Below are 27,359 nucleotides of genomic sequence, written 5' to 3'. Positions count from 1 at the left end.
TGACAATCCAAAACCCAATATGAACAAGGTAGGGCTAGAGTATATCACAAAGCTGCCAACTCTAGGAAAAAGAGTAATTTGAACTATGTTAAGTATTTCATACTATGAGCCTCAGGCACAGCAAGCTTTTAATGGTAGGCTTTAAATAAAAGGAGTTAATACAGTAATCAATATACAGACAACTTTATTTCCTATCACAACACTTCCAAAGGAATCTCCAATCTGCCTGGTGCAGGTTGCATCATATTGATGCATAATTGGGATGATTCTGTATCTAAATTCAGAAGCTGTACCTGGTACAAATTTTATGGCACAGCTTCAATTTCCATTTTGTCTCCACAGGTTAATCTCTTTGTTTCCCTCACTGTTGCAAAAAATAATAATTGTGTCTGCTATTCCCAAGATGTATTTAGTCATTCTGTTTCATACCTGCTAATGTGCACTTTATAGCCTGTACTGGTAACTCCATTAATTTTGGAATGATTGGCCGAAGTTTATTTAATGGAAGGACTTCTATGTTACCATAATCTACATAGCCCACTAGAGCAGTTTTTTCTGAGATGTAGGACAAAACTGATGCACGGTACCACTGTTTGTCTTCTGGAAAATAAAAATACATTTGTCATGTAAAAATTATACGACTAACAACCCCATGCTACATACTGATTTTTACTGCAGCTACTGTACACAAGTGGTGGCTTTCATTGTGGCAGTAGAAGTCTGAGCCAATACTAGCCAAACTAGTTCTTCCCTGCACAGCAGTACACATGCTACTCTAGAAAACATCAGGGGCACAGATTTGCAAAGGTCTCCAGTCTCAAAGGATGTTGCAATTCAGGGCCAATAGGGATCCTACTGCTTCTGTAGAAAGAGCAAAAGTGCCAACGACCATGTAATACTTTTAAAGACTTAAAAGTCCAAGATCAAGTGAAAAATGCTCTGATATGCTCTGGTTTTATATAAAATGCCAGACACTGGCCATTAGGCCAACAAAGTGTGAATACAAAACAAAACAAAACAAAAAACAAAAAAAAACTATTGAAGAACTGAGCCTCCAATTTCTGCATATGGGTAAAAATGCTGGAAAGGCCCCAAAACTACCTATGTAAATCAACAGAAAAAACTGAGATCTCATCTTCAATAAATACCTCAGTGGTCCTTTAAATTAGTACAGGCTTATCTACACTTGCAAGCTATCCTTTATCTACTCTCCAGTCCTCTTGCTTCTTGACTCGCCTGCTGCCTTTGAAACCGCTGACCATTCACTCCTGCTCAACTCACAATGACCTAGGTCTCCATGATTCTGACTTTAGATGTTTTTCTTCCTACCAGATTGTTGCTTCAGTGGCTCCAAAAAGTGGACACACTTACTCTGGTTTTCCCTTCTGTGCTGGCATTTTTCATGGACCTGTTGTTGTCTCATAGCTGGTCTCTCTCCGTGCCAGCCTTCCCCACAATCCTTCCAGATGTTTTGGACCACAACTCCCATGACAATTGTTCAGGGTTGAATGCAGCTGCACTCCAAAATGTCTGGAGGGTCCCGATTCGAGAAGCTTGCCCTATACCACTGCTTTTCAATCTGCTGAAACATCTGGGGACCCAAGGCTGAAGAATACTGTTCTACATTGCCCCTGGGCAACTTCTTCCAATCCTATAACATTCAGCGCTGATTTCACCCAGCTCTACCATGTACTTTAGAATTTTCTCCCTCTACCCAAATTCACATCTCCAACTGTCTCTTTTGTTATTTCTAATCTGCTGTTTTAACATTGCCTGAAACTTAGTGGGTTGGATTCAACTAATGAATCTCATTAGCAGAAGGCAGCACAAGGTCTTCCACTAGTGCAACAGAGCTTTTCACTCCCACCCAAATTGGCACAGTAGGTAGGTAGGTCCAGAGGATACACAGAACTGCACATAGGAGAAGAGGGAAGATTGTTCCATCAGCAGAAGTATTTCAGCTTGCCAGATGGAACAATCTCTTTAGCCCTACACTGAATTTCTCCCAGTATGCTGAAGACTAAACTTCTCATATTTCATCCAAAGCTCTTCTTTCCTTGAATACTCTCTTTACCCAACTTGCAACATCCAACCTGCTGAACAGGCACAAAGCCTTGGCTTTACGTTCAACCTCTCTCCTTCCACATTACTTTGTTTGTTGAAGCCATGTCACTTTACAACATTGTGAAGATACAGCCCCTCTCTGCCCCTCTGGCAAGAATTCTGGTTCACATTCTAGTAATATCTTTCCCTGACTTCTTCAACCTTCATTCCCGGTCTTCTGTTGTCTCGTCTCTCTCCAAAAAAGTGACCTCTTGTTTCTCTGACACAGAACATCATTCATCAGAGCTCTACACAGATCTAGCACTCGTTCCTCAAAGCCCTCCATAGCCTTCTTCCATTATAGCTCTTTTCTTATACCAATATATCCTCACCCACAACTGTTACCCTTCCAGTTCTACCACTCTCAGCTGCCTGAAGACACCTGGCTTCCTCAAATGACTGTCCTTTTCCCCCTGCTGTCCGTTATGCTTGTACCAGCACTCTTACCTCCTACAAAAACCTCTTCAAAACTTAAGGGAAGGGCTGTAGCTCAGTGGCAAAGCATACAGATTCAATCCCTGGCATCTCTAGCTACAACTGAAAAAGACTTGTGTCTGAAATCCTGAACAACTGCTGTCAGTCACTGAGACAATACTGAGCTAGTAGGACTGATGGTCTAATTTGGCATAAGGCACCTTTTATGTTCCCATTTTGCCCATAAAGTTTCACCATGTGGGCTGCAATCTCCTATGACAGGGACTTGACTTCTTGCATTCTGTAAAGCACCACTCACTAGAGGCATACTTAAGCCCACAGATTTCCATGGGCTTGAACAAGTGAACTCTGTTAGATATAGGCCAACAACAGCAAATCACCATCATCAACAAGTAATACTTACCTGTAAACTGCGCACAACACAAGTCTCCTACTGCTGGGCAGAAATCTGGGGTAGCAGAGATTGTGTCGCAGTATTCACCCAGGGATACTTGAAGCTCAGTAAGTTTGCCTGACAAAACAGTTATGTGGAAATTGTTAAATAAAAAACCAAAATGTTCCCAAACCACAAGTAAGCAATATAAAAGTGTACTTTCATTTGCCAGCAAATGCTGTCATTTGAATATTGTTGGTTGTTTGGAGGTTACACAGAAAGTCTAGGCATGTTGTGGATTATAAAGTGCAAACTAGAAGCTATAAATTAAGAGTGATGTTAAGTATTAATCTCACACTTCAATGCAAAAAAACTCAACACCTCACCACTTCCTGACATTTTTAAAGTTCTGTTAAATATTCAAATGCTACTCCTGCATACATGTTTACATTTTAATTTAACTAAAAACAAGGACTTACAGCCATTTTCCATCTGCTGACAAAAGAAATCTCCTGGTGTTTGTATGTGGGCAACCATACCCAAAAATGTATCTCCTATAGATGGCAAGATAACCTTGCGAGTTTGACAGCCACTATGATCCAGTCCTTTATGCTCAACCTTCTTTTCCTGAATAGAAATCTTTTCCACAATAGAACCTATGAAAAAAGAATCTATTATCAAAACCAGAGTTGCAGGTTTTACTGGTATTTAATAACAATTTAAGTAAAAAAAACTTATCATCCTTAAGAGAATGCAGAATAACATTCATAGACACATTCATCCATCTATAGTAGTTTTAAACAAAACGAGACTCAGAAGACTCTCAATAATGCACTACCTCTCATGTGAACTAGGACACCACGAGCACAGCTTGAAGGTGCCACAAAACCACCAGCTCCTCTTGAAGCTGTATCTCTGCTCAAAGGCTAAGGACTGAGGCAGCAACCCACAGATACAGCTTTACATTAAATTTTATCCCATTTGGAGCTATCACCAGAAAGGCAAGCTCAATATAACACAAATAGAGCCAACTCCCTTTCCTCCAGCGCCCATTAGGATGACCTCTAGTCTGAGGCACTGCATCTTCCATAACCTCAAGTGTTATAGTCCAAGATTCTGGCAACTCAACCCTCGAAATTAAAGCAAAAACAGCCCTTTGGACCTGGATAACCCAGCTGTAATGCACCTGTTAACTTATGGCTACACTCCAAAGCCTCATAAAGATGACACACATTTTGCACCAATAGAATATACCTATTTTAGTATCTTTAGCAAGTGCATGCTTAAAGGTGCCTTGCTTTCATAAAGATATTAATCAAGATGAATTAAATAAAACAATAAGGACTCACCAGTAACTGAGTTTTCCTTGTTGCTACTCCTACTCCTTGAATTCAAACTACATCCAATTTCCAAGAGTATTTCATGTAAGTGTTTACCTGAAACACACACATTTGTTAATATCCATTCAAAAACAAATCACTGCCAACTGAAATACATCAGATCTACCAAATCTATCTGTAAAGTACTACTGTAAATAGGCCTACGACACATACAGTATTACAGATAAATTGGTGAATGACAGCTTCACAAAGACTAGTAAAAAGAAAACTGCCATGCACACAAACATTCTGCCAAAAAAACAGAGTCCACTACACTCATCTCTTGTAAATTATGCCAAGTCAATATGAGCAGCTACTTCTCAAAACAGCTTTTTGTCTCCAATGCTTTGATTCTGGGCACTGACATATTATCCAGGGGTTTGGTCAAACAGGAAGAAAATACAGTACTCCAAACTTATGAAGCTGTTTCCAAGTCTGGCCACCAGCTCATTTAACCCAATACTGACTAAGAGCACCTCTCCAAGTTATATACAGGGTCAGATGCACTTCAGTTTTATTTACTTATACTTGTATCCCACTTTATAGTCCCAATAGGTCCTCAAAGTAGCTTACAAAAAAATCTGCACATATAAACAGAAACATGGTGCCAGGCTTTTCAGGCAGCACTTTTTTTATACTATTTCTTGGTACTGCCTGGTGTCACCAGGCCCATCGAGGATCTGAGGCAAGCATGACTGAGCAATTAGTTATTGGTCAGTCCATGATGGAACCAAGTCTTCCCTGATATGTAGGGAATGACATACAATCACTGTGCAATGACTCATCCACCCCAAGATGGGATACAATTGAAGTATCCGGTGAGAATCCTTCTAGTTCATGTGTCAGATTACAAAAATTGATGTTAACCATCACTGCTTAATTAACAATTCATTCAACAAAGAATATTACTGTTAATGAAACTTACCAGAATCTGCCAATACAACATCTACAGCAAAATAGGGCATCTCATCCACCAAAACATCAATAACAGTGAATGAACAGCACTTTCCTATAAGAAATGGAGCAATAGCTTTGCTGCAGTTTGCATTCCATTTTTCTTCAGTTGGGAGGACATTAGCAACACAACATTTAATGGCCTGAAAGCAAGGCAAAAACAAAACACACTGTAAGGATGTCTGGCTTACTGCTGGTCTTTATGGTCATGTGTGCACATGTCCTTCAAACATATGTATGTTGGCCATTTAAAATTTTCGTTTGCGTCTTAGTCAAGATGCCAGTTTTGGAGTCTCTAGTAGTTAGTAATAACAACATTCTGGCATATTATTTGTCTCAACACACTTTAGCATTTGCATACACAGGTCTGTATTCTTGACACTCTAAATATCTGTGGTAAAGGTGCATTGTGTAAACTTATACTTACACAGGGTGGAATGTGCGCAATATCTTGGTGCAATCGTTTAATTCTATTTAGTGGTAAATTCTCTCCATTTCCATAATCAATATATAAAACCAGAGCACTCTTCTTAAGGATATCCACCTCTTTTATGAGCACTCTGTACCAGGTCTGAACATGAACAAGTTATTTTACATTATGATTTATTCTTTTTTAAGAAGAAAAATGATTCTTCTTCAACATAACAGTTGAACAACTACAATGGCAATTTTAATACCAGATCCTTCAATACATTTTTGTGCTTTTAAGCTAGTATCAGATGTAATTTAGAAAACAGAATAATACACTGGACTTACTATGATTAGCTCATTTTCTGCAGGGAATGGAGGAGACTGTAATTGTGCTGAACTGAAAATGTTCAGTTTAACTGAGATACTAGTTAGTCAAACAATTCTACCATGAGCTGCTAATTCATAAATACTTGATTTATTACAGTTCACATCTTACTAGTAATCCAAAACACAGGTGTTTTTATCTTATTGCTACAGAATTACAGATTTACCCTACATTTGCACTAGGTTATCACAGCTGTGTGTGTGATGTTAGGGTTGCCATAAGTCCAGAATTTCCCAGACACAGTCGGTATTCAGCTCTCAATAACAGAGTCTGGGCGGAAATCAGTGAAATGTCTGGGGAAATCCAAATTTACGGGACACCCATGTTGGCATTGTAGATTTCATAAAAAATACCTTTAAAAACTCTTTTTTGAGATTTTGGGGGGAAAAGCTCAACAACATTTGTGTCCGGATTTTCACCTTTTGAAATATGGCAACCATGTCAATAGTGCAGACTATTATATCTTCAGATAATACAACCATTAGAACTGCACAAGCAGAGATGGGAAACACAATGGTTGCAGCACACCCCAAATATTTATTGTCCACTCCCTAGTCACCTAAACTGATCCTACTCCCACGTGTGTGTAGTTTTTAATCTTTCTATAATGCTGCCTCACAAATGCTAGTTTTAGCCCAAGCCAAAATCTTTATCATGTCTTCAGATTCCAACAGCCCCTCTGCCCCAAACACTAACTGTGTACATTTATTTTCCAACAGTTACTAGCAGTTACCCGCAGGCAGATGGTTGATGGACTCATAAAGCTCATAGAAGTACAGATTTGTCAAAAGTATTGTTTTCACAGCATATCCTAGGGTGCCACAGAATTTTAAAAAATTAAATCCCACCCCAAGGGTTTCCTATAATTCTGTTCAGAGCTTTTTCGTCTACCTTTGCATGTAAAGATTTTCTCTTCTATTAGGTGAGGTTTTTGAGACTACTGGGAAGGTTTTACTAGTTTATTTCCTTTTATTGTTCTAAATATTAGTAACTGTGACATCACAGGAAAAACACCTATTATTTGTGTTTGTTGTGAACTGTCATACTTAACAGATAACAACTAAGAGGAAAATTTTAAAAACCAGTCCTTGGCTTCATCCCTCTAAAGTTAACGGGACCCCTGACCATTAGGTCCAGTCGCAGACGACTCTGGGGTTGTGGCGCTCATCTCGCTTTACTGGTCGAGGGATCTGGCGTACAGCTTCAAGGTCATGTAGCCAGCATGAATAAGCCGCTTCTGGCGAACCATAGCAGCGCACGGAAATGCAGTTTACCTTCCCGCTGGAGCGGGACCTATTTATCTACTTGCACTTGGTGCTTTCGAACTGCTAGGTGGGTAGGAGCTAGGACCGAGCAACAGGAGCTCACCCCGTTGCGGGGATTTGAACCGCCGACCTTCTAATCGGCAAGCCCTAGGCTCTGTAGTTTAACCCATAGCGCCACCTGCGTCCCTTCATCCCTCTATTTGTACTTTATTGTATGCCTGTGGGAGTGTCATTTGAAGCTATTGAACAATCCTACAGCATTTAAACTGCACTTTTATTACCATTTTAGTTTATATTTAAAAACATTTGACCTATGTGACAGATCTCAGGTGACATAACCCATTATAAAATTTAAAATGTTACTTCAGAAAAACCATCTTGCCCTGATGAAAATTCCCAGGCATAATTTATTCAAGTGCCCCAACAACTTTCATCACCTTTATCTAGCATTGGAAAATCTGGAGCAAATAACTGGCGTAGAATTATACTGCCAACCACCTCTCACTTTGGCAAAGTTATACAGCGCTGCTCACGTCAGTTACACATACACAAACAAGACTTAAGTACATATCTCATTTTATGAACACCTATACTTTCTATAAATCAACAATGATAAGTTGCTGGCTGCAGGTTCTCTTGGACAGCCAACCACAAACCACCTGGTCCTTGAGTCCATTTGATAATTAAGTTACCTGATCCAGGGTATATTGTCCAACACTGACTTCACCTTTGGCAGGAATATATTCACCTTGGTTAATTCCATCGTAATCCTTCAATTTCACACTAAGCTTATTAATATTACTTAGAACTTCTGGAGATTTGACTTGAATGTAGAATTCACTTGGATTATTGAACTGTGTTACTGTTCCCTAAATAGAAAGAAAGCCATATAGCAAGAAGATTGTCTACAATGCTACATGTCATCAGTCAGAATCACTGCCATTTACCTGCTCGTGGCTAGGCTGGGTAAGTGCAGATAATGATTTGTCCTGACTGCAGCTACCAGGTGTGGGGCAGGTAAAAATGGGATCAGCTCCCAGGAATTCCCTAGAACAGTTAGTGGAGCAGTTTTGATCCTATTGGCTTATATAGTTCAAAGGGGATTGCTCTCTGCGCCCATCCACTTTAGTACTGAAAACTCCCTTTTGATCGGATGGTTGCTGATGACAGCCTCTTTTAAGTAGTTACCTGGCGTCACAATGATGTCAGGTGATTGACAGGTGGCTGTTGCCTTCCTTCTGTCAAAGCTGGACTGCAGAAAGAAAGGGTCCCACCTGCTGGATCAAGTTCCCCACCCTTAATTTAGGTTATACAGGGAAGAAAATGAAAGCATTCGTTTTCTAATCAGAAAACTTCAGCAATCAAAACAATAAACAAGTCCAGCTGTGTTATTTAAGCAATATATTCTCTCTCTCTCTTTCTCCCTCTCTCACACACATATTTTTTAAAGTTAAAAAAAAGTTTGCTCTTTGTTGTTTGCCACCTTGTGGTGGAGGGTGGGCAGGATAGAGTGCAGAATACACACAGAACAAAACAACGGGTTGAAAGCTGAACTTACCACTATTTTCATATTTTTCTTGAACTCCAGTGTAGTCAGATCAGAATACATAGTTTTCTTGCCCTGCTCTTCTGTTTTGCTGGTATTCATAGATAAATTTTCCTATTGTAAACAAATTATTTTGCTTGCTTACTAAGCAGAATATGCAACTCATTTATTAAACTGTTTCAGTGATCTAAAATACTTAAATCATGTAAAGAAGGTGGTAAGTTAATGAAAGGAAGTTAATGGAACTAATGATTCCTGTTCGCTCCTTCCCCCCTTGCAATGAATCTCCAGAAGATGGACAACCCTCCTGAGCTCTACCAGTCAGGCAGACTTCAGCTGAATTTCAGGAAGTTCCACTTTACATCAACCAGCTCTCCATGATATATTCCCCTAAATAAATTTTCAATGAGTGGCCCCACTGCTACTGAAACCCCACTGGCAAGAGAAGTTTGGACTGCAGTGTAAGAAGGATCAAAGTCAAGGGTAATTTTGAAGACTATAATAGAAATATTAAAGTCATTACGTATCTTGATGGTCATGTCACCCACACAGTCTTTTTACAGAACAGAATAAGTGGCATTTTGAGATACCATAAATGTAGTAGTATTCACTAGTTAAAAGAGGCAACAGCTTCAGCAAGAAAAGCAGAATATACTTACTGTCATTTTAAAATGACAAGAAATTGAGAGGCTGTTCAGAAAACAATAAGGAGTTTACATAAAGTGGGAAAGGAAGGAATTTATCATGTTTAAAATTTGTATCAATAGAGAAAAGGCAGTGAGAGTTGAAGCTAAAGCAGAAAAGACAACAGAGAAAATGCTTGCAATTAGGCACTCATTAGCTGGCTAGCCGTCATGTAGTTAAAATTCTTTCCCTGCACACTTCCATAGGACACAGTGCCTATTCACTGTAGCCACAGCATTTTGCAATGTGCAGTAACTGCTATATTGATGAAGATGTGGGCTGTTCCAATTTTCTCTAGAAGTAGGGAAGGTATCACAAGAATGGGTGGAGGAGTGACCAGCTCCCAAATGAAGGTTGAACTGAGTGTTATTGGTTAGGATACAAAACCCAGTGATCACACTTAAAATGCTTTCTTCTAACAGAACTTCAAATAAATTTAATTTCAAAAGGAGTTGTTTGTGCCTCTTTGAATGCTGTTCAGAGGTCCATAACCCTTATAAGAAAGAGGTTTTTTAGACACAAGGGGAGGCACTATAGAGGAAATGGAACCAAAATAAGCTCACTGCACAATGTGGAGGCAATATCATGGTTCTCTGGATTCCAGTTTATCACTGCAGGGTGGCAGAAGATCCCTTAAGCAGCTTCAAGTTCTCTAATGCCAATATTTCACTGTACTGCTGAGCAAAATATACTATTTGATACACAGTACTATCATCTGCAGATGGTAATAATGCCCCCTCCACAACCACACAAGTGAACAACTCTAGTCATACCTTTTTCTTGATTTCATCCAAAGATTTTGCACTATCTTCAACTTTATCGGCACTAAAAATGAATTCTGTTCATTAGTATAATTGTTCTGTAAAGGTCAAGCAGTCCTGAATACACTCAAAATTGACCCACTTAAAGAAGTAAGCATTTATATGTTGCTTAAGAGACATAAAGTAGAGCCAGTTTATAAAACCCTTTACGACTTACTTATCAATAAACATTGAAGGCGTTATTAGTCCTAATATCTCTGCTTGAATTGACTATTTATTAAGGTAGAATGAGCATTTTAACTGTACACTTCCCACTCACCCCATTTGCATGCTGGCTTGGTGCTTCAATCCTGGTCTGTTTAAACCAGTTTCTCATTATGCTTAAAGTGGGGGACTCTAGTTTATTAAACCTTCTTAAGACAGTTTGATTCTATTTGTAAACTAGGTTTTCAATTTGTGACCAGTGTTCAAAACTCCCATTGTTCTAGGCGCATTTTGCGACAGGGAATTTCATTAACGCAAAGAGTTCTGAGTTCAGAGTGCAATACTGCGCCTAAGATTTCAGATTAAAACAGCAGAGTAGAAGGAAAGGAGGACCTCTTTCTGCTTTCCCGCTTCCACTCTCTGAAGACTGTAGAAGAGACCCTCTTAAGAATATTAGGGGGGTGGGCAGGGGAAGGACTAGACCATGTGAAAAATGTATATAATACTTCAGAAATATTTTAAGATTTCTTCATTTTCAGCTTTGTATTCTTATTTAAAAAGCATGCCTAGACATTCCATTGTTGCGCCCATAACCTAGGTTTAAGGTGCCATTTAGCTCCTAGCTTTCATATCTTAGTTTCTAACACTGTTTTTGACATAATGGGAGACAGACTAGGATGGTACTGCTGAAGGTGGTGTGATACAAGGTGAGGAAAGAGAATGGCTCAACATTCATTCTAAGAATGTTATATTCAAACATGGTAGTAGCAATTTTCACTTCCATTCTTTGAGGACAACATACAACCTGGAATTCCAAAAGAAATAAATAGACCACATATTCAAAAATGCAATACAGCATACCTAACTACACAACAGTAACCAGAATTTAGAGGATACTTGCTAAAACTCTTCATCACTTAGAATTACAATCATCCTATAACACCTAATTCAATTTTCTGAGTGCCATTCTTGACATAGCCAAAAGAGCCATGCATATGAGGAAAGTATCAGAAGACAGGGTAAAATCTGCAGGGTGCAGAAGTACAAAAGAGAGGAGGACCCTAAACGGGAGAATACCCTAGAAACTAGTCCAGTTAAGACTGAGTATATGTGGAAAGTGGACTGCTGTGGGTGGGGGAGAAAAGGGAGTGGAGTAACTAAAACCCAAACATAACCACTCCAACATTTTGCTGCAGATCTCACTTGTAATTCTATAGCCCTTTGCAGTATATATCTTAAGTGGTGGCTCCCCGACTGTTCAATGCTCCCAAGAGAGGCTTGCCTGGTGCCATCATTACATGTCTTTAGGTGCCAAACAAAAACATTCACCTTATCCAGGCCTTTAGCCATTAAATAATATATGGCCTGTTAAAGCTGTGGTGGTGAGTACTGTTATTATGAACATTTTATTATTATTATGATTATTTTTTTATGCTGTCTGCTATTATGCTTTTGTTATTGATGCTCCATAAAATGTGTTCTTAATGTTGTACACTGCCCTGGGATCTTTTGATAAAGGGTGGTGTATAAACCGAATAAAAAACAATAAAATAAATAACTAAAGAATATCGAATTGAGACCTGGGCTTTCTTCCAAGGACCTCAAGATGCTGCAAATAACATGGGTTATTTCCCATTTTATCATCAAAACAAACCTGTGAGATAGCTTAAGTTGCAAGATCATGCTGTAGTTCCTTGTATTTAGTCACATAAAATCCGTGGTGGCCCTAAATGTACAGTGGTACCTCTGGATACGAATGGGATCCGTTCCGGAGCCCTGTTCGCAACCAGAAGCGAATGCAACCCGCATCTGCGTGGGTCGCCGCTTCCGCGCGTGACATCATTTTGACCGTCTGCGCATGCGCGAGTGGTGAAACCCGGAAGTAACGCTTTACGTTACTTCAGGGAGTGCAACCCGAAAGCGCTCAACCTGAAGCAACTTCAACCCGAGGTATGACTGTACATGCTAATTCACACAAAGTGCTTGAGCATCATGATCTGAATGGGAACTTATGTATTCATCTAAAATATGAGCAGAGTTCTGCTTAAATATGCATATGTTCCTCTTTCTGAAACATGAGCACTAATGGGAGCTATATAAACAAGAGCAGCCCTACTGGATCAGACGAAATGCCCATCAAGTCCAGCCTGTCTAGTAGCCAGTCAGATGTCTATAGGGAAATAGATACAAATCCAGTTATCAGAGGAAGAATAAATTTAACGTATAAACTTACTTATGTTTAACTAGCTTACAGACGACACTATGCATTTGCCAGTCTTTCCTTTGACACTCCACTGAACAGTAATAGACCTGCTTACACCGTGTGCATCTCAAGGATCCTAAAGAGATTAACACAGCAACACAAAGCGTTGACATTACAGTATGTGGTCAGCAATTTCTGATTCAGTATCCAAGATTTTCTTCTGTGTTCCCATTAAGTTGATGGTCTTTAAAGTCAACCGCACATAGTAGAATTCTGTAATACTAAGCCTCTAGGTTTAAAAATCTTTATTATCCATTGGCATAATATTGAAAACATCAATTCCCCCCTGCTTTGACATGGAAAAATGTAAGATGTTAATCAACATGGATAAGGTACCCTTGCATTTAGATAAAATATTAAATATAAGCATAGGTTAATTTTTATTTGTACGCAAATTAAGTTCATTCATGAATCTTACTTACAGTATCCAAAGCACTCTACACAGTTGCCTAGTAATCATTCATACATAATTCACAATTTTTGTTCAGATGTTTCAGTTGTGGTTGAGAAATGATGGCTTGTCTAAGATTACTAAGTAAGTTTATGGTAGATGAAGGACACAGGCTTTAACTGACACTTGAGTTCACTTTCCAATTTATAATAAAAAATCATAACTTCAATTTTTTTTAAAAAAAAGCTTGCAAGGTAAGAGGTTGCACTGTCTATCAGATGAGATAACAGAAACCTACCAGACATTCTACAAAAATGGCATGTGGACCGGTGTAATTGATCAAAGCCTGTGGATAAAGTATTGTCAGGAGCGCTCTGTAGTCTTCTCTGCTTTGCATGTTGCAAGGCTGAAGCATGCACCTGCAATATACATGTAGAATAGTTTGAGCAACATTTATATGCCTTAAAATAGTAAAATACTGCCACATAAATAACAGAAATGGAACCGGCCCCACCAAATTCTATTGTCACATCCACAAGGGAAAACACATGTACTATCAGGGTTAACAAAGGAAGCTGAAAATAACATTGCCACAAATGGACACATGTAGAAGAAAATTCAGACTCAAATCTTGCAAACTCACAGGACTTAATTCATTTGCTGAGGATGGTAGGAAGGTACTGGCGCCATTCATGGCTTCTGATTTCCCTACAATATAGAATAGTAATGTTTAGATATGACCTAGTTTTTCCAAGAAGTAGTAGAAGGGAGATACATTTCTAATAATTAACCCAGTTGGACAACCAGCTAGAGTTGCATGCTATGCACAATTAGGAGTAAGTTACGCTGAATTGAGATGGACTTACTAAGTACAATATTGCACAGCATGAAATCAATGCTTAATCATTAAACATTTATATTAACCACCACCTAAAGTTGGTAGACTATTCCTAAGCAAGCTCATAATGAGATAATTTAAAGCTGCCCATATATAAACAGAACTCAAGAAGGCAACTGCCAAGATTAAGTAATAGCTACTCATTGTTCTTAACACTTACAGAGAAGTGATTTGATAACAAAGCTTCCAATTTTTCATCTATAGTAATGGTTGATTTTCTTTCTCCCTGCCCCCTTTATTTTGCTTTGACACCAACAAAACAAAATCACGTGTTTACATCATTTGTTACAAAAATTACAAAATTAACAAAAAGTAACCTCATAAGTTCTGACAAGAAATCTTCTTACATATAAATCTAACTTCCCATCTTCTCCATACTCCCTTTAATATTTACTAACTTGTTGCAGTTAATCAACAAGTAATGGTTGATTTTCTAATAAAAGAGAACTTAACCTTCTGCACAGCTGAGCTTCAACACTGAAGCCTGGATGGGTGGGTTGTGGGTGGAAAATGACTGAGACTGCTCATACGATACAAAAACTGTAAAAACACAGCACAAAAATGTTTATTGAAGAAAAGCATTTGTTATATAATACACATTTTAAAGCTGAGGAAGTGCACAACTGGAACTAGCCATTTCCATTTTCAAAGGTTTCAAAAAGAAAGCAATAAAACAATTTAAGTACTATAAGTGAAATTGCAAAAGCAACACAAAAGATTAAAGGTATTAAAACTATTTTAAAATGAGGTATTTTCCTACCTCTCAGTTCCCCTCCATTCATTTCTGATGTGGTTCTCTGTCTGTTAAAGCTACCATGGCAGCCATCATAACTGCTTTCACTTGAATTACTGTTACGAGTTTCAAAAAACATGTTAGCCTGCTCACAAATCGAGAAATTGTTGAGAAATTTTGAAGTTTTATCTTCTTCAGGTAAAGAGCTTTTGAAGTTGGGACCTGTGCTGGGACTTCTCAGTGATTCATTTTGAATTTTGAGTTCTTCATTCCTTATAAAACGATTTTGTGCCATCCTGTGCGCATCCGTATCAGAACAATTCCCTGACAGCTGTAAAGTTATTGTTTAGCAACGAGGAAGATGAAAAGAATAAAAAGCAATTAGCAGCTAAAAGAAAATGTGTTGAATTTTTAAATATTCCAGACCAAGATGTCCTAAGCAAATTTTCATTCAATTTTCTGTATTCTTTTTTATTAAAAATAAAAGTGGAATAAAATAAGTTGTTCTACAGAAAATACAAAAATCAGTTTTAGCATTAATGTCTTCCCACTAGCTTCAAACAATCATATTAGGGATTTAACAAAACTGCTGGCACTCCTGAAGCCTTGGGGCATGTCCTCAAGGGACAGCCACATGTTGATGTTTATTGGTACAATCCAGAACTCAGTCAGGTAGCATCAGGGCTCAATGGAGCAGTGTGCCGCAACTGCAGCCCTGCCACTCATTCCAGAAGGGTGTAAAAGGGGTGGGGAGGTAAACTGTTGCACCAGTATGGAACTGGGGCACATATCAATCCTGGATCAGGCCTAATGCAGTCATGTGACAGGAGTGGAACCAGTTTGGGATCCAGTGTTCCAGCTGGAGGAACAGGGAACTCAGTTCAAGTCAACCAGCCCAGAACAAAAGGGGTATGAATTGCTGTGTTAATGTCCTTGCTGAAACAAGTGAAAGCAGAATCTGAGGTGGCATTTAGCAGCAATTCCCAGTAAAGTATATTGCATATAAAGCCAGTTATCCTGTTGTTTTCTAATAAGAAGAAGGCAATGAACACCATAGCTGTCAAATGGCTTATATGCACCAATCCAGTTCATCAAAGTTTGTACAAAAGTCATCAGCAGATAAGCAATAATGCAGAAGGTGATGCTTCCACAATGTGACTGGATACTGCAAATCAACTTTACAAAAAATAAAAAGTTTAATCTTTAATTGGAAAGGATGGATTCTCAACCCACACAATTGCATCAGCAGATCTTGGCTGTTACATGGGCTGTACATGTGCTCCTAACTCCCCACTGATCCACCTCTTGTATACGGCTAGGTCTGCACATAAGTAGGAAAATGCATTAAAACCCAAGATAGCAGGGGCTATAATTTCATTTCAATATTTAGTTCTTGAATCCCTCCCACTTGATGCAGCTTTTGGATAATCCCCTTCTCATTATTTAAAATAAGAGAAAACTGTGCAAGAAAAAATGGCAACTTACAATAGAGCAATGCTAATAGAGTCCTTTCCATGCTGTTCTTATTTTCTACCTGCAGGAAAATCTGTCTCTCTCTCCCCTTTTCCTTTACAGCACAGAAGCCTTTAAAAGAAAACCTTATTTATCACCTCAACACTCTTCTACTGCATGCATAGATACGGCCCTCCAATGTCCATTCTACACGTCTTAAAACAACTGGCTGGCATGTAACTAAGCTTTACTCAGTGTAGACCACTGAGATTAATGAACCTAACTTGGTCATGTTCATTAACTTCCATGAGCCCACTCCAAGTTAACCTTAACCAAATATCACCTGATCATTTTACGTTGTGCAGAGTGCACACTGGTGAGTCAAATCTGTGCATGCCGTAGAACTTAGTGAACTTTGATCACTCAGCACTCTTTGCACAAGGACAGGTAAGGGTAGTGTGCCTTAAGTCAGGCCCATTAATTTCAGTGGGTCTACCCTGAGTAAAACTTGAATATCACCTCAAAGCACCTTAACCCAGAAGCAAGCTACCTGATTTCACCAGGATTTAGTGAAATCAGATAAATGTGAAAAAAGATTGTGGCATAATATCAACTGCTACACAAGCCACGCACGGAGGGGGACAATGGCAAGGCAGATGTGGGTTCACGGTTAAAACCAGGGACAACGAACCCGGCACTCTCCCCGCGTCTGGGCTCCCAGCTTCCCCTGACCATTAGGCAGAACCGGATTTGGGTTTAATGAGGCCCTAAGCTACTGAAGCGGGTGGAACTGGCCACATGACGCAGAAAAACTATCTGCGGAGCAGACAAACGCCAGCTCCCTCGGACTGTAAAGCAAGATGAGCACCGCAACCCCAAAGTCGTTCGCGGCTGTACAGTGGTACCTTGGCTTACATACGCTTCAGGTTACAGACCCCACTAACCCAGAAATAGTACCTCGGGTTAATAACTTTGCTTCAGGATGAGAACAGAAATTGTGCTCTGGAGGCGGCAGCAGGAGGCCCCATTAGCTAAAGTGGTGCTTCAGGTTAAGAACAGTTTCAGGTTAAGAACAGACCTCCAGAACCAATTAAGTTCTTAACTCGAGGTACCACTGTACTTAACTGTCAGGGGTCCCTTTACCACTTTACCTTTTAAGCTACTGAAGGTAATGGGGCCCTTTACATGTCCAGCTGTCCTTTGTCAACAACAAATTGTTGCTGTTTTTTGTGTTGAATATATGCTACATGGTAATTTATGGACCCATTATTACACCATAGGAGCCTACACAACACAAACACTGTTGCTGTATGTAGGTTTTATTTTATTTGTTTTTTTATCTTATATTTTGGAAAAGTACATCCAGGTTATTTTCCTTTAAATTTTTCTTGGGGGCCCCAACAGAGTGGGACCCTAAGCTATAGCTGGTTTAGCTTATCTGGCACTACCACTGGGCAATGCTGCCCAGGAGTTGGGAGTCCAGAAGTACCTGGAGAACTACAGGTTCCCCACCCCCCCACCCCCGAATTAAACAGCAAACCGCCGCGGGCCCTGCCCTGAAGGGGGCCTAGCGATGCTCACCCACGCGGGGCCCCCTCTGCGGGCGTTACCTGAGGCCTTCCTACTCCCAGCCCTGCGCCCCCGGGGACGGAGAGACGAGGACAGCTGCTGGACGCGAGGAGGGAGGAGGTCTTTTAAAACCAGCTCCTTCTCCTCGATGAAACCCCGCCAGAAGCCTAGAAACGCGCTTCAGCTTGCTGCCGCCACGTAAAGGAAAGAAATAACGCCCTCGACGACGACGCCTCCCCGGCTCTCTCTCCCCGCTCCGGGCGCCTCGTGCGCCGAACTCCGAAGTTTTATGCCTAGCTTCGCACCACTCCCCTCCCTCGCGAAAACTGCCGCGTAATCTCAAGGGCGCATGCGCTTGCCTCGCGGGCGACAACGCGCTCTGGTTAACCTGAGCGGGAAGGACTTGCGGGGCGGGGTGGGGGGGGGGAGAGAGAGAGAAGCCAGAAGTGGGGGCTGCAAGGAAGCTAAAACGAAAGGCAGTTCGCGCCGTTTCTGCTTTGCAGAGGCACGCATGCCCGCGCCACATCTTTTGCAGCTTTCCAAACCTACAAAATCCGGTCGCCTGTTCTGGGTGCGAAGCGGCTAATTAAAAAAGCGTCATATTGGAAGTTCTAAAGCATTTTATCTCTTGGATCTGCTGTTTTCTGCATCATTTAGGTTTCCAAAGGGGCCATCCTACCCACTATTTAACAATCCTGGTGGTTCTATGGACCGCCTTTTTGCACGTCGAAAACTGCGCGCACCCGAGGGGAATATTAATGACAGTGATTTTGTACAGTACTAGGCTCCAGTGCTACACTACTTCCTCCTCCTCCTCCTCCTTTTTTATACTATAAAATCGTTTTTCAATTTAACAGTCAATCGGTTCTGGCGGTGGGGCTGTGAAAGTTTTTGCAGTCTGACTCAGTAAACGGCAGCTCTAATCCCCTGAACCCCGTGCGGGGGGTAACCTGAACCGACGCACCCAGCCAGGTACCAGGGAGAGCCATCCTCCTCCCGGTTCCCTATTGCTCTTGTCAATGGCACGCCCGTGGCAGATGATGATAAAGGCTGCAGAGCTTTCTGGTGACTCAAGCTGTTTGGCAACGCGAGGCGAGGTGCGCGAGCCGGAGCCCTCTTTCCTCCCCTCTCTCTCTCTCTCCTCCTCCTTGCAGGCGGATAAACCAAGTCTCGCCCCGCCTCCGCTCCTCCTCTCTCAGCTGAAACCACTCTGGTGTCTGCGGCAGCCATCTTTGTTGATGTGTCAGCTTTCAGTTCCTCTTAGGAGCTTGCAGCACGAACAAGGGGAGGAGGGAAGGACGACCCCTCGTTACTATTAGCAATGGGAGGGCAGCTACGCTCGCCAAAGATCTTCTGCTTTCCAGCTTCCTAGCAAACTGGTAAGAGCTATCCTGGCAGGGCGGGTGTTCAGACGTGGTTTTTTGGAAACACAAGCAATGTGGATTGATGTAGCTTGCGAGAGCACCTGTTACTAGGCAGGAGGAGTGGGGTGGGGATCGCAGATCTTGCCTGGTGTGTTTTGTTTCCCAATTGCTTCTTTAGAGTTTGGAATGGTTTCGATGCCCCCGATGCTGAACCTTCTAAGGTGCTTCCCGGCATGTTTCCTCCCTCCCTCCCTCCGGAACATTTCTTAGCATAGTAAAACTAGGCTGCTTCTCCGTGTTAGATTTTTGTTTTTTTCCATTTCTTTTAACCACATTTTTGGCTAAAACATGGACTGAAGTCCCCCTCTAGAAATTGAAATACAAACTGGTGTACCTGCTTTACCAGGAAGTGAAATAATAGGTGAGTACCTTGCCCTCAAGGTCACACACGCACACGCACACATACACATCATTGTATCATACTGTCTGAATTCCCCTGCTGGTTCACATTTCAGAGATGCCTTTGTACAGGTGTGGGTGTCAGCTGTCATTAGAAAGCTTGTCTGTCTAGTAGGCTTTTTGTTTATACATCAAAAGTTGTCAGGTGGCCAAATTGCTCAGGACCTTTAACATTCTGACCCCAAATACTTACGGTTGTTCTCTGAACGTGACACCTTTTATGAACACACACCATCAGTATTAACAAGAGTTGCTTAATAAAGTATTGTTCTGTCCCATGCAAAGCTTGGGGAGGGATTGTATTTACTGGTTTCAGCTTTATTGATGTCAGTTTATTGTGAGATGTGGAATTTGTCTAAATGTAGTATAGGAGCAGACAATGCAATACTTTCATTCAGTTAAGCTTCGTAGCTCTTCTTGGTTCATCTGCTGTGCTCTTCTGTTCTGCATAATTTGCTTGCATCTGAGGCTTTTTCTCAATGGAAAATGTTTCTTACCATTTGTACCTGCTTCAAAGCATTGAGATTAGGAAAGCTTTTTTTCTATCTTGGTTTCTGCTTTTTCTTTCTTCTGTTATCAGTTAGTAGCCTTTAGATATTGCACAGCAAGTGTTTTTGCTAATCATCCTCCTGAGATTTAGAGCCTGATTCTATATCCCTGTTTGTTTAGGAGTAATGCTACTGAATTCACAGGCATTTACTGCCAGGTAAGTGTGCATAGGACTGCAGCCTTTGTTATTGTCTTTGATGTTGAGCTATTAACAATGGGCTCTATGGCTTCCATGTTGGAAAACCAGAAGGCCTTATTGCCTGTAAAACCATACAATATTATGAATGGTCACTTACATTATGGCCCTAGTCCCAGAAAGCAGTTCGTTCACAAAACCATTCCACACAGTTTTTCCACAGTATATTTTAATGCTGCTACAAGTGTCTTCCTGGGCTGACTGTGACAAAGATAAAATCCTATGTACTGAAGCATTTGTTTCAGTCAAGTGCCTTTTCTCATTTTGGGCTGGGTGAGTGCCTTTCCCTTTGTTAATAACATTATATATATTAAAAATAGAGTTTGGTTATTGATAGCTAATAATCCACATAGCTTAGGTACAGGTTAGGGTTGTCTTGTATTTCATTTTTGATCTGTACACTTGATAATTGTTGTGGGCTATGCAAACAAAAGAACTGTTATTTGAAGGCTTTGCTGTGATGTGATTCTAAGGCCAGCTGGTATGAGCTGCTGCTACTAGATCTGTTTATTTTTAAAATATTTATTTCCCATCTTTCTAGGCAAAAGAGATATTCAAGGCAGGTTCCCAAAATAGCAAAAAAAGTGCAACATTTATTAACATTAAAGGATATGTAAAAAAGAAATACTGAAAAAGAAGTAAGCCGACAATATTGATAACTGAAATAGCGTAATCATCTCTAATCATCTCACCTCAAAAAACTTGGCAGAACAAAGGTATTTAGGATTGGTCTTAAACATCTAGAATGAGTGTGTAAGATGTTTCATAGCACCTACTGTACTGCACTAATCCAGTGTCATGATCTGTAATACCCTATTGGCATTTCAGGCCGGTTTCTCTATATTCTTTGCCTTTCTATGTGTTTACATAATGGGTTCAGTGTGCCCAAAGGATAACTGATCAAAACTTATTATTTACAAAGTTTTAGGTGCTGCTGTCAAGTACTCATCTACTCAGTGTAGGTATCTGCAGAAAGAGCTGTGCGCTACTGCTTATCACGCTTTGTCCAGCTGGAAGTGGAGGGCTTGGACTCAAACAGTTGAGGGTTCAAAATGGATTTAGCGTAAGGTCTTCAGCTCCTCTTAATTTGCCTCTGACAGCTGTCATTATTTCAAGTTGTTGCAGCTATGCATGTATATGTATAAGATCAGGTTGATAGGCTAACTACATTTTGGCAAGTATCTGAATAATAAATATATCTCTGCCTCTGTCTGTTACATTAAAAATACATTCTCAGTTTAAGCAACCATTTTTAGATTGAAAAAAGGAACAGATTGGATATAGTAATTTATTTTGTCAATAAACTGTTTTAATGCCTGTTCCTTTTGGAACTTGATTGGTTGGTTGCTACCCCCTTACTGTGCTAAAACCCAACATGAGAAATGAATGGGAATTAAATTTTGAGCTGTAATTCTCCTGTTGACGGAAAGGAGCAAAAAATATTGGAAGAGAGTTGCCTCTCAGAAATATGCTTCTGAGTTTTCCTACCAGGCTACCACACCCCTGCTTCCTATCAAGCTATTATTTGACTCTGTGTAGAGACTTAAATATCATTTATGATAATAACCATGTAAAAAATACTTTCAGTAGAAATACCACCTTTATTAAATTTATATCACAAGTTCTACATTGATTTTTCAGTTAAATCCTGACTGCAGTTTGTAAATCTTGATGTTGCCTATCCCAAGCTACCAAAAATAAACATGAATAACAATTCCAGTTTCTGGAAGATGCTTTGACTTGGATTTTCCTGGGAAATGAAGTTCTAAAGTTCTGCATGCTAGTTCTGATTTGTTGCATGTGTGGTAAATATAAGATTGTGTTCCTAGATGCTCTTAAACTTAAATGAAATGAAATGCAGAGATGGGGCATGTAGGGCTTTCACGGTCATTATCAGTGCCCTGAACTAAGCATTGAAGTAGTGGTGTCATGAGTTTTCAAGCAAAGACTCAAGCATGATCAGGCAAGAACAGCCTTGCCTGAAACCCAAAACAAACCAAACTCTACTCTCATTAATCCTATGGGGCTCTCCTTCCCAAAGGTCCAGAAACTTACTTTGGGGCAGAGGAAATGCTGGTAGATGTTCCGCTCCCATGTCCAACAGACGACTGGGACTACAAGCCCCAGAATCCTTGGCAGGAAATAAATACTATATTCAACATTTCTTCTAATGAGAACACCCCAGAGGGCGTTCCCTTGTGGAAATAATGTGGAGAGCGTAATTTTCCTGCAGGAGTCCCTGATCAGAAATGATATTCCGCCAGGGTCTAGGAGTATCTACTGCCTGCACCTACATCTTTCCCCTGTCCCAAACTGAGTTCCTGAACTTTAGGAAATCAGGGAAGAGAGTGGATGCTTTGTGAGCACCTTCAAATCTTTGTGACTTGGTTGTTTAGAATTTTCAGAAAGGTCCAGCCCCTTTGGGAGCACACAGTTGGGTACTTCTACAACACTGGAACTTGCTTGTCATCTATTGATATGTCATGTTATGTTTTTAGTGGTACTTTTTCCCAAGTAAATGCATATAGGATTGCAGTCTTGGTATCCATATATGCAATCAAAGTTAGAATAGGCAGTAGCAGATTACCTGTAGCAATGACCATCCTACAGTGTGCTTTATGAACATGCCAAAGCTTTATGAACGTGGCAAACCGAATGACTGTTGGTTTTGTTGTTCATTTGCGAGGGAATGCTTGTTGACAAAATACTTACTGGGTCCACAAACAGTCAATAGAATAACTGAAGGTGATTTACTTGTTACCATGTGATTTAGCAATGGATACCAATAATTTCAATATCCTGATGTAGCTGATAATATGACTATGTATACAAAAAGAGAGGTGTAAGAACTGAAGCCTGCCAGAAAGTGATGTCTTCTGCCATGAAAGCCCTGACACTTAATTCTCAATTGTGTGGAGGACTGGCTATGGCTACGGAGTGGTGAGGAAAAGTCACTCTGCCTATGTTCTGAGGTGCTGTCCTTTATTAGTAAGCAGAGGGTTGAACATTTGCTGTGCAGTGCAATTTTACACATGTCTATTCACAAGTTGCACAGACTTCAATACCACTTACTTCCATGTAAGGGTGTGCAGGATTGCCATCTTAGCTATCTTTTCTGATGTTGGCTTTGGGGCAGTGATGAGCAACAAGCTTTAATCTTTGTAGCCCTGCAATAAGGGAAGGGGGGGACCATTTCTTTTCAGTCTTGCAAACCTGAAAAGTAGTGGATCGTGGACCGTAAATTGCATAATAAGAGAGTTGTGTTGTGCAGAATGGGCAATGCCCCAGCTGCCAGAGGTGTACACCAGCCACAAAATCTTAACTTGTATCTGTAGCTTGGGGAAGCAGCCCAATCTATTTTGCAGCTGCTCTGTGTATTTCTAATTCGACTAGTTACCCAGGACCAAATTAGACATGTGAAAAATGAAGCTGTGCTCTTCCTACCCCTCCACCCCACTCTTGCTGTCCAATTTACTATAATGGGGAATCTATAAATGACTGTAACTTATTTCCTCTCGCCAGAAATGGATGGACTTTTCAGGCATAGGAGTCCCTCCAGAGTGGATTGAGCCTGTCAAATAGTAAGTTTTGTGCAGAGTACCAAGGTTTGTTTGTTTTTGTTTTTTTAAAAAGGAAATTAGCTTCTGCCAGAATTGGATGCAATTTACAGACATGGTTGCCCCTTCTGAGGAAAAGAAAGCTTGCTAAATTTCAAAATGATTGCTTACAGTGGTTCTCCTGCAAATACAAACTCACTGTTTTGGGGTGGGGAAAAGATCAACATGGATAAGCAAGACTTGGGTAGGTGAAAGAACGTGTTATCTCAAAGGTCATTGGTGAAAGGTGTAATTATACTGCACACCACCACAAGGATACAGTGGTACCTCGGGTTACGAACTTAATTCGTTTCAGAGGTCCGTTCTTAACCCGAAACCGTTCTTAACCTGAGGTGCGCTTGCGCTAATGGGGCCTCCCGCTGCTGCCACGTGATTTTCGTTCTCATCCTGGGGCAAAGTTCGCAACCTGAGGTAACTACTTCTGGGTTAGTGGAGTTTGTAACCCGAAGCATTTGTAACCTGAGGTATCACTGTACTGACAGCAGACCTGGATGCAGACCGTTGGTCAAAACTTTTCTTGGTACATCATATGTATTTCTAGCCAAAATAAGTTTAAAAACCAGCAACAGCCAGCACCTGAGTCTGAGGCCATGGAAAAGCGACTAAATATACAGTACAATAACAATGATCTCAAGTTGGTTCTGGGTCCAGGATTCCCCATATTCCTGTGCTCTCTGGATTTGGATGCCCCCCGGAAATACTACATTTTAAAAATCACTGCTGTGCATATATATTAAAGCAAAGCCTCAATGACAAAGGGACTGCTCTGTACTTGAGTGAAGATGGTGGGGTATTGTTTTGACCCTCTAGTCTAGGTTTTCTAACCACAGTGAAATAGTTTTCCAAGGCACTCCAATCACATTGATTTAGGAGATGGATGCTAAAATAACTACTAAAAACTATGTTTGCTGTTCTCATGCCTTCCCCTATGTAAGTCAGTAGAGAAAGAGATTGACAGAAAAAGAGGGAAAGGTAGAGAAATTTCATGGAGAATGAGCAGTGTTCTAACACCACTACTGACCTTTTTTAAAAGGCATTTTTGGTTTGTAACAAGAATGTGACTTTCAGCTTTGTATATTATCTTCCATGCTGTATTTCTGATTGCAAACCCTTAAATCTTCACAGATCTGTGTGGTCGCATAACTTTAGTTTACCGAAGATGTTCCTCCCCAGCTATTTTATTTAATGCTCAGTTGACTTGTTCCTGGTGTTAATCCATTTCGTTAACTATTACCTAATGTTGGATTGGTAAAAATACAGCCCATGTAGTTAAGCAGTATAGTGTAGTGAACTTTACCTTGGAAATCATCTATAAGCAAATCCAGAACAGAATGCAGGTCAGGTCATTCTATGAAAATTATTATGGGATGACTCATGGAGGACATAAAATTAGGAAAGCAATATTAAATATTGAAAACATAGTGAGATATTGGAAGCAAAGAAATCTACAGCTGAGCTGAAGGTGTATAGCTGCTGTTGATGTTTAGCATTAGTCACTAGATAAATAGTTTCAGGCATTTCATCTTAAAACCAAAATGGAGTATTTGCAACCTTAGTCCTTCTCTCTTTTTTAATGAAACAAAATAAAGAATGTAAAGAAAAGGCTGTCTATTAATTTAAAACTTGGGTAATTTTTGGTATAGCATTTTGTCTGCTGTCAATATGGGTTGTGTTGCATGCAGGTGGAAGAATGAACTTGGAGAACTTATTTGGGCAAGGTCATGTTCTACAATAGCAAAAGTACAGCAAATATAGTCAAGTGTGGTCTGTCTGGGATTATTTATTTACTGATGACACAGGCATTCAACAAGCAGTGGGGAATAACGTATTTTCCTGTCAATTTATTTGCTTGGTTTAGACCAGGGTTTGAATATTGGGAGCATCTTCCTTGCGTGCCCATCCTCCTCCTTCACTTCCTAGTTTGTGGTAACCATAGGTGGTGTTGTTGTTTCTTTTGTGATGCCTGAATTGGTTACCACTAGCCATAGTTTAGCTTCAAGTCCACTTCAAACCATGACTCCGATTCCAGTTTAGAGCCATGCTATGGCTAGTTTGCCAGATAGGGCTGGAGATAATTTCAGTATATAAGGAGGAAGGGGGAAGGCATGGCAGCTTGGTACACGTGACATCTGAATTGAGTGTGGCTAGAGTACTGGGAAAATGTTAACATCTCTATGGAAAATTGATGTCTTTAGGAAAGACATTGAGATCCCAAACAACCATTAAGAATGCACAATTATTAAGGTTTCTAAAAAAAGACTGGAAAGGTTCAGCCAGGAAAAGAAGTCAGTTGCTGATTGCCCCGTGAGCTTTAATATTTCTGCTGTTTTTGTGTGAAGGGCAATTCTTTATACTGTTTGCTTTTCTGCCCAAAAAAATTCTGAAGGACATTGAAAATGTCCACCCTATTTATTATTCTGTACATCAGGGTTCACTGTGTTTGTTGTGAATTACAGTATATATATTTATGTTTGGGGTCGTGGGCTGTTCCTGAGACTGATGGCTGACTGTCATCTTTGGAGGATATTGGCACCTTTCATTCCAAATTTGTTTGTGTATGTGCTTTCCCTTTCTGCTGCCACATCTTTATCAAGTTGCATTGGTGATCTGCCTTGCTTATCTTGCTTTGATGCATTTTTTAAAAAAATTGGGACCAACAGATACTGATGAAAGTAAACAACATTGAATAAAATGGTGTGGTACTGCCTCAGCTTCAACCCCCCCCCCCTTTGTTAGCAGTAAATTTTATTTTGTCAGTACCACTCTATAAAATATGTTATTTTTTCTTCTTTAGATCTTGTTCCTGTTTCCCCATGCATCTTTTACCAGATGTTTAGAGAGTGATCAGTGCTATTAACATGCTACCGTAATAAGCAAGGAAATAACACTGATTTCATTTATTATGTTTAGTTTCTTGTCCTTTTGAAGTGTAGTTAACAATATTTTAAAATATCTACAAGGACTTCTGATTTTACTAACTGATTTGAAAGGAAACATTGCATTTAAATGGACAGCTTAAACAAATTTCTAAAGCAGGCCTTATAGCACAGTCACTTGAACTTTACTTTCACAATAAGCTATAGAATCTTTGTTCCTTTATAACAAGGCGCAGCTCCCACTTATCTGTTGAGAGCAGGAATAGTCCACACAAAGGTTACACTTAAACAGCGTAATGTTATTTCTTTTAGTATTGTGTGATAACACTTTAAATACTATTAAACTAAAAATAATACAGATCTTGGGCTTCTAACTGGAATAAAAACAACATTTTATTTGTACACGTCTTTATCACTTTCTGTGATGGCAAAGCAGTATTTGTTGTTTGCCAAGAATTAGAAGATACCCACTACTCTATAAAATAAAGTGCT

At 40.1% G+C, this 27,359-nt stretch overlaps 2 protein-coding genes across 11 annotated transcripts in view; one reads left to right on the top strand and one right to left on the bottom strand.

Annotated features, from left to right (window-relative positions):
- TDRD1 (tudor domain containing 1) overlaps nucleotides 1–18,191 on the bottom strand; it is a 28,509-nt gene extending 10,318 nt beyond the window's left edge. The window contains exons 1-16 of one of the 6 annotated variants that reach the window (XM_081192846.1): nucleotides 17,819–18,191; nucleotides 16,271–16,369; nucleotides 14,813–15,116; nucleotides 14,506–14,592; nucleotides 13,798–13,862; nucleotides 13,453–13,573; nucleotides 12,734–12,839; nucleotides 10,309–10,360; nucleotides 8,864–8,965; nucleotides 7,998–8,174; nucleotides 5,672–5,815; nucleotides 5,216–5,387; nucleotides 4,261–4,347; nucleotides 3,391–3,567; nucleotides 2,942–3,049; nucleotides 430–600 (exon numbers count right to left, since the gene is read on the bottom strand). In XM_081192846.1, the coding sequence (XP_081048972.1) occupies nucleotides 430–600; nucleotides 2,942–3,049; nucleotides 3,391–3,567; nucleotides 4,261–4,347; nucleotides 5,216–5,387; nucleotides 5,672–5,815; nucleotides 7,998–8,174; nucleotides 8,864–8,965; nucleotides 10,309–10,360; nucleotides 12,734–12,839; nucleotides 13,453–13,573; nucleotides 13,798–13,862; nucleotides 14,506–14,592; nucleotides 14,813–15,080 (1,837 nt within the window). In that variant the 5' untranslated portion in view covers nucleotides 15,081–15,116; nucleotides 16,271–16,369; nucleotides 17,819–18,191. Of the gene's footprint in view, nucleotides 1–429; nucleotides 601–2,941; nucleotides 3,050–3,390; nucleotides 3,568–4,260; nucleotides 4,348–5,215; nucleotides 5,388–5,671; nucleotides 5,816–7,997; nucleotides 8,175–8,863; nucleotides 8,966–10,308; nucleotides 10,361–12,733; nucleotides 12,840–13,452; nucleotides 13,574–13,797; nucleotides 13,863–14,505; nucleotides 14,593–14,812; nucleotides 15,117–16,270; nucleotides 17,745–17,818 lie in introns of those variants that run through there. The other 5 variants (XM_081192847.1, XM_081192848.1, XM_081192845.1 and 2 more) reach the window with 5 other exon arrangements.
- Nucleotides 18,192–18,608: 417 nt separating this feature from the next.
- The window catches only part of CCDC186 (coiled-coil domain containing 186), a 42,346-nt gene continuing 33,595 nt past the window's right edge, over nucleotides 18,609–27,359 (top strand). For 2 of the 5 annotated variants that reach the window (XR_014007839.1, XM_081192874.1), the window contains exon 1: nucleotides 18,612–19,185. The gene's annotated coding sequence lies outside the window, so the exon portion shown is untranslated. Of the gene's footprint in view, nucleotides 19,186–20,298; nucleotides 20,336–20,915; nucleotides 21,091–23,896; nucleotides 23,956–27,359 lie in introns of those variants that run through there. The other 3 variants (XM_081192877.1, XM_081192875.1, XM_081192876.1) reach the window with 3 other exon arrangements.

Source organism: Podarcis bocagei (genome assembly GCF_964188305.1).
Source record: "Podarcis bocagei genome assembly, chromosome: 4".
NCBI classification, from domain to species: domain Eukaryota; kingdom Metazoa; phylum Chordata; class Lepidosauria; order Squamata; family Lacertidae; genus Podarcis; species Podarcis bocagei.
The sequence above is the reverse complement of the archived record's forward strand: the minus strand, read 5'-3'. Positions and strand labels throughout refer to the sequence as shown.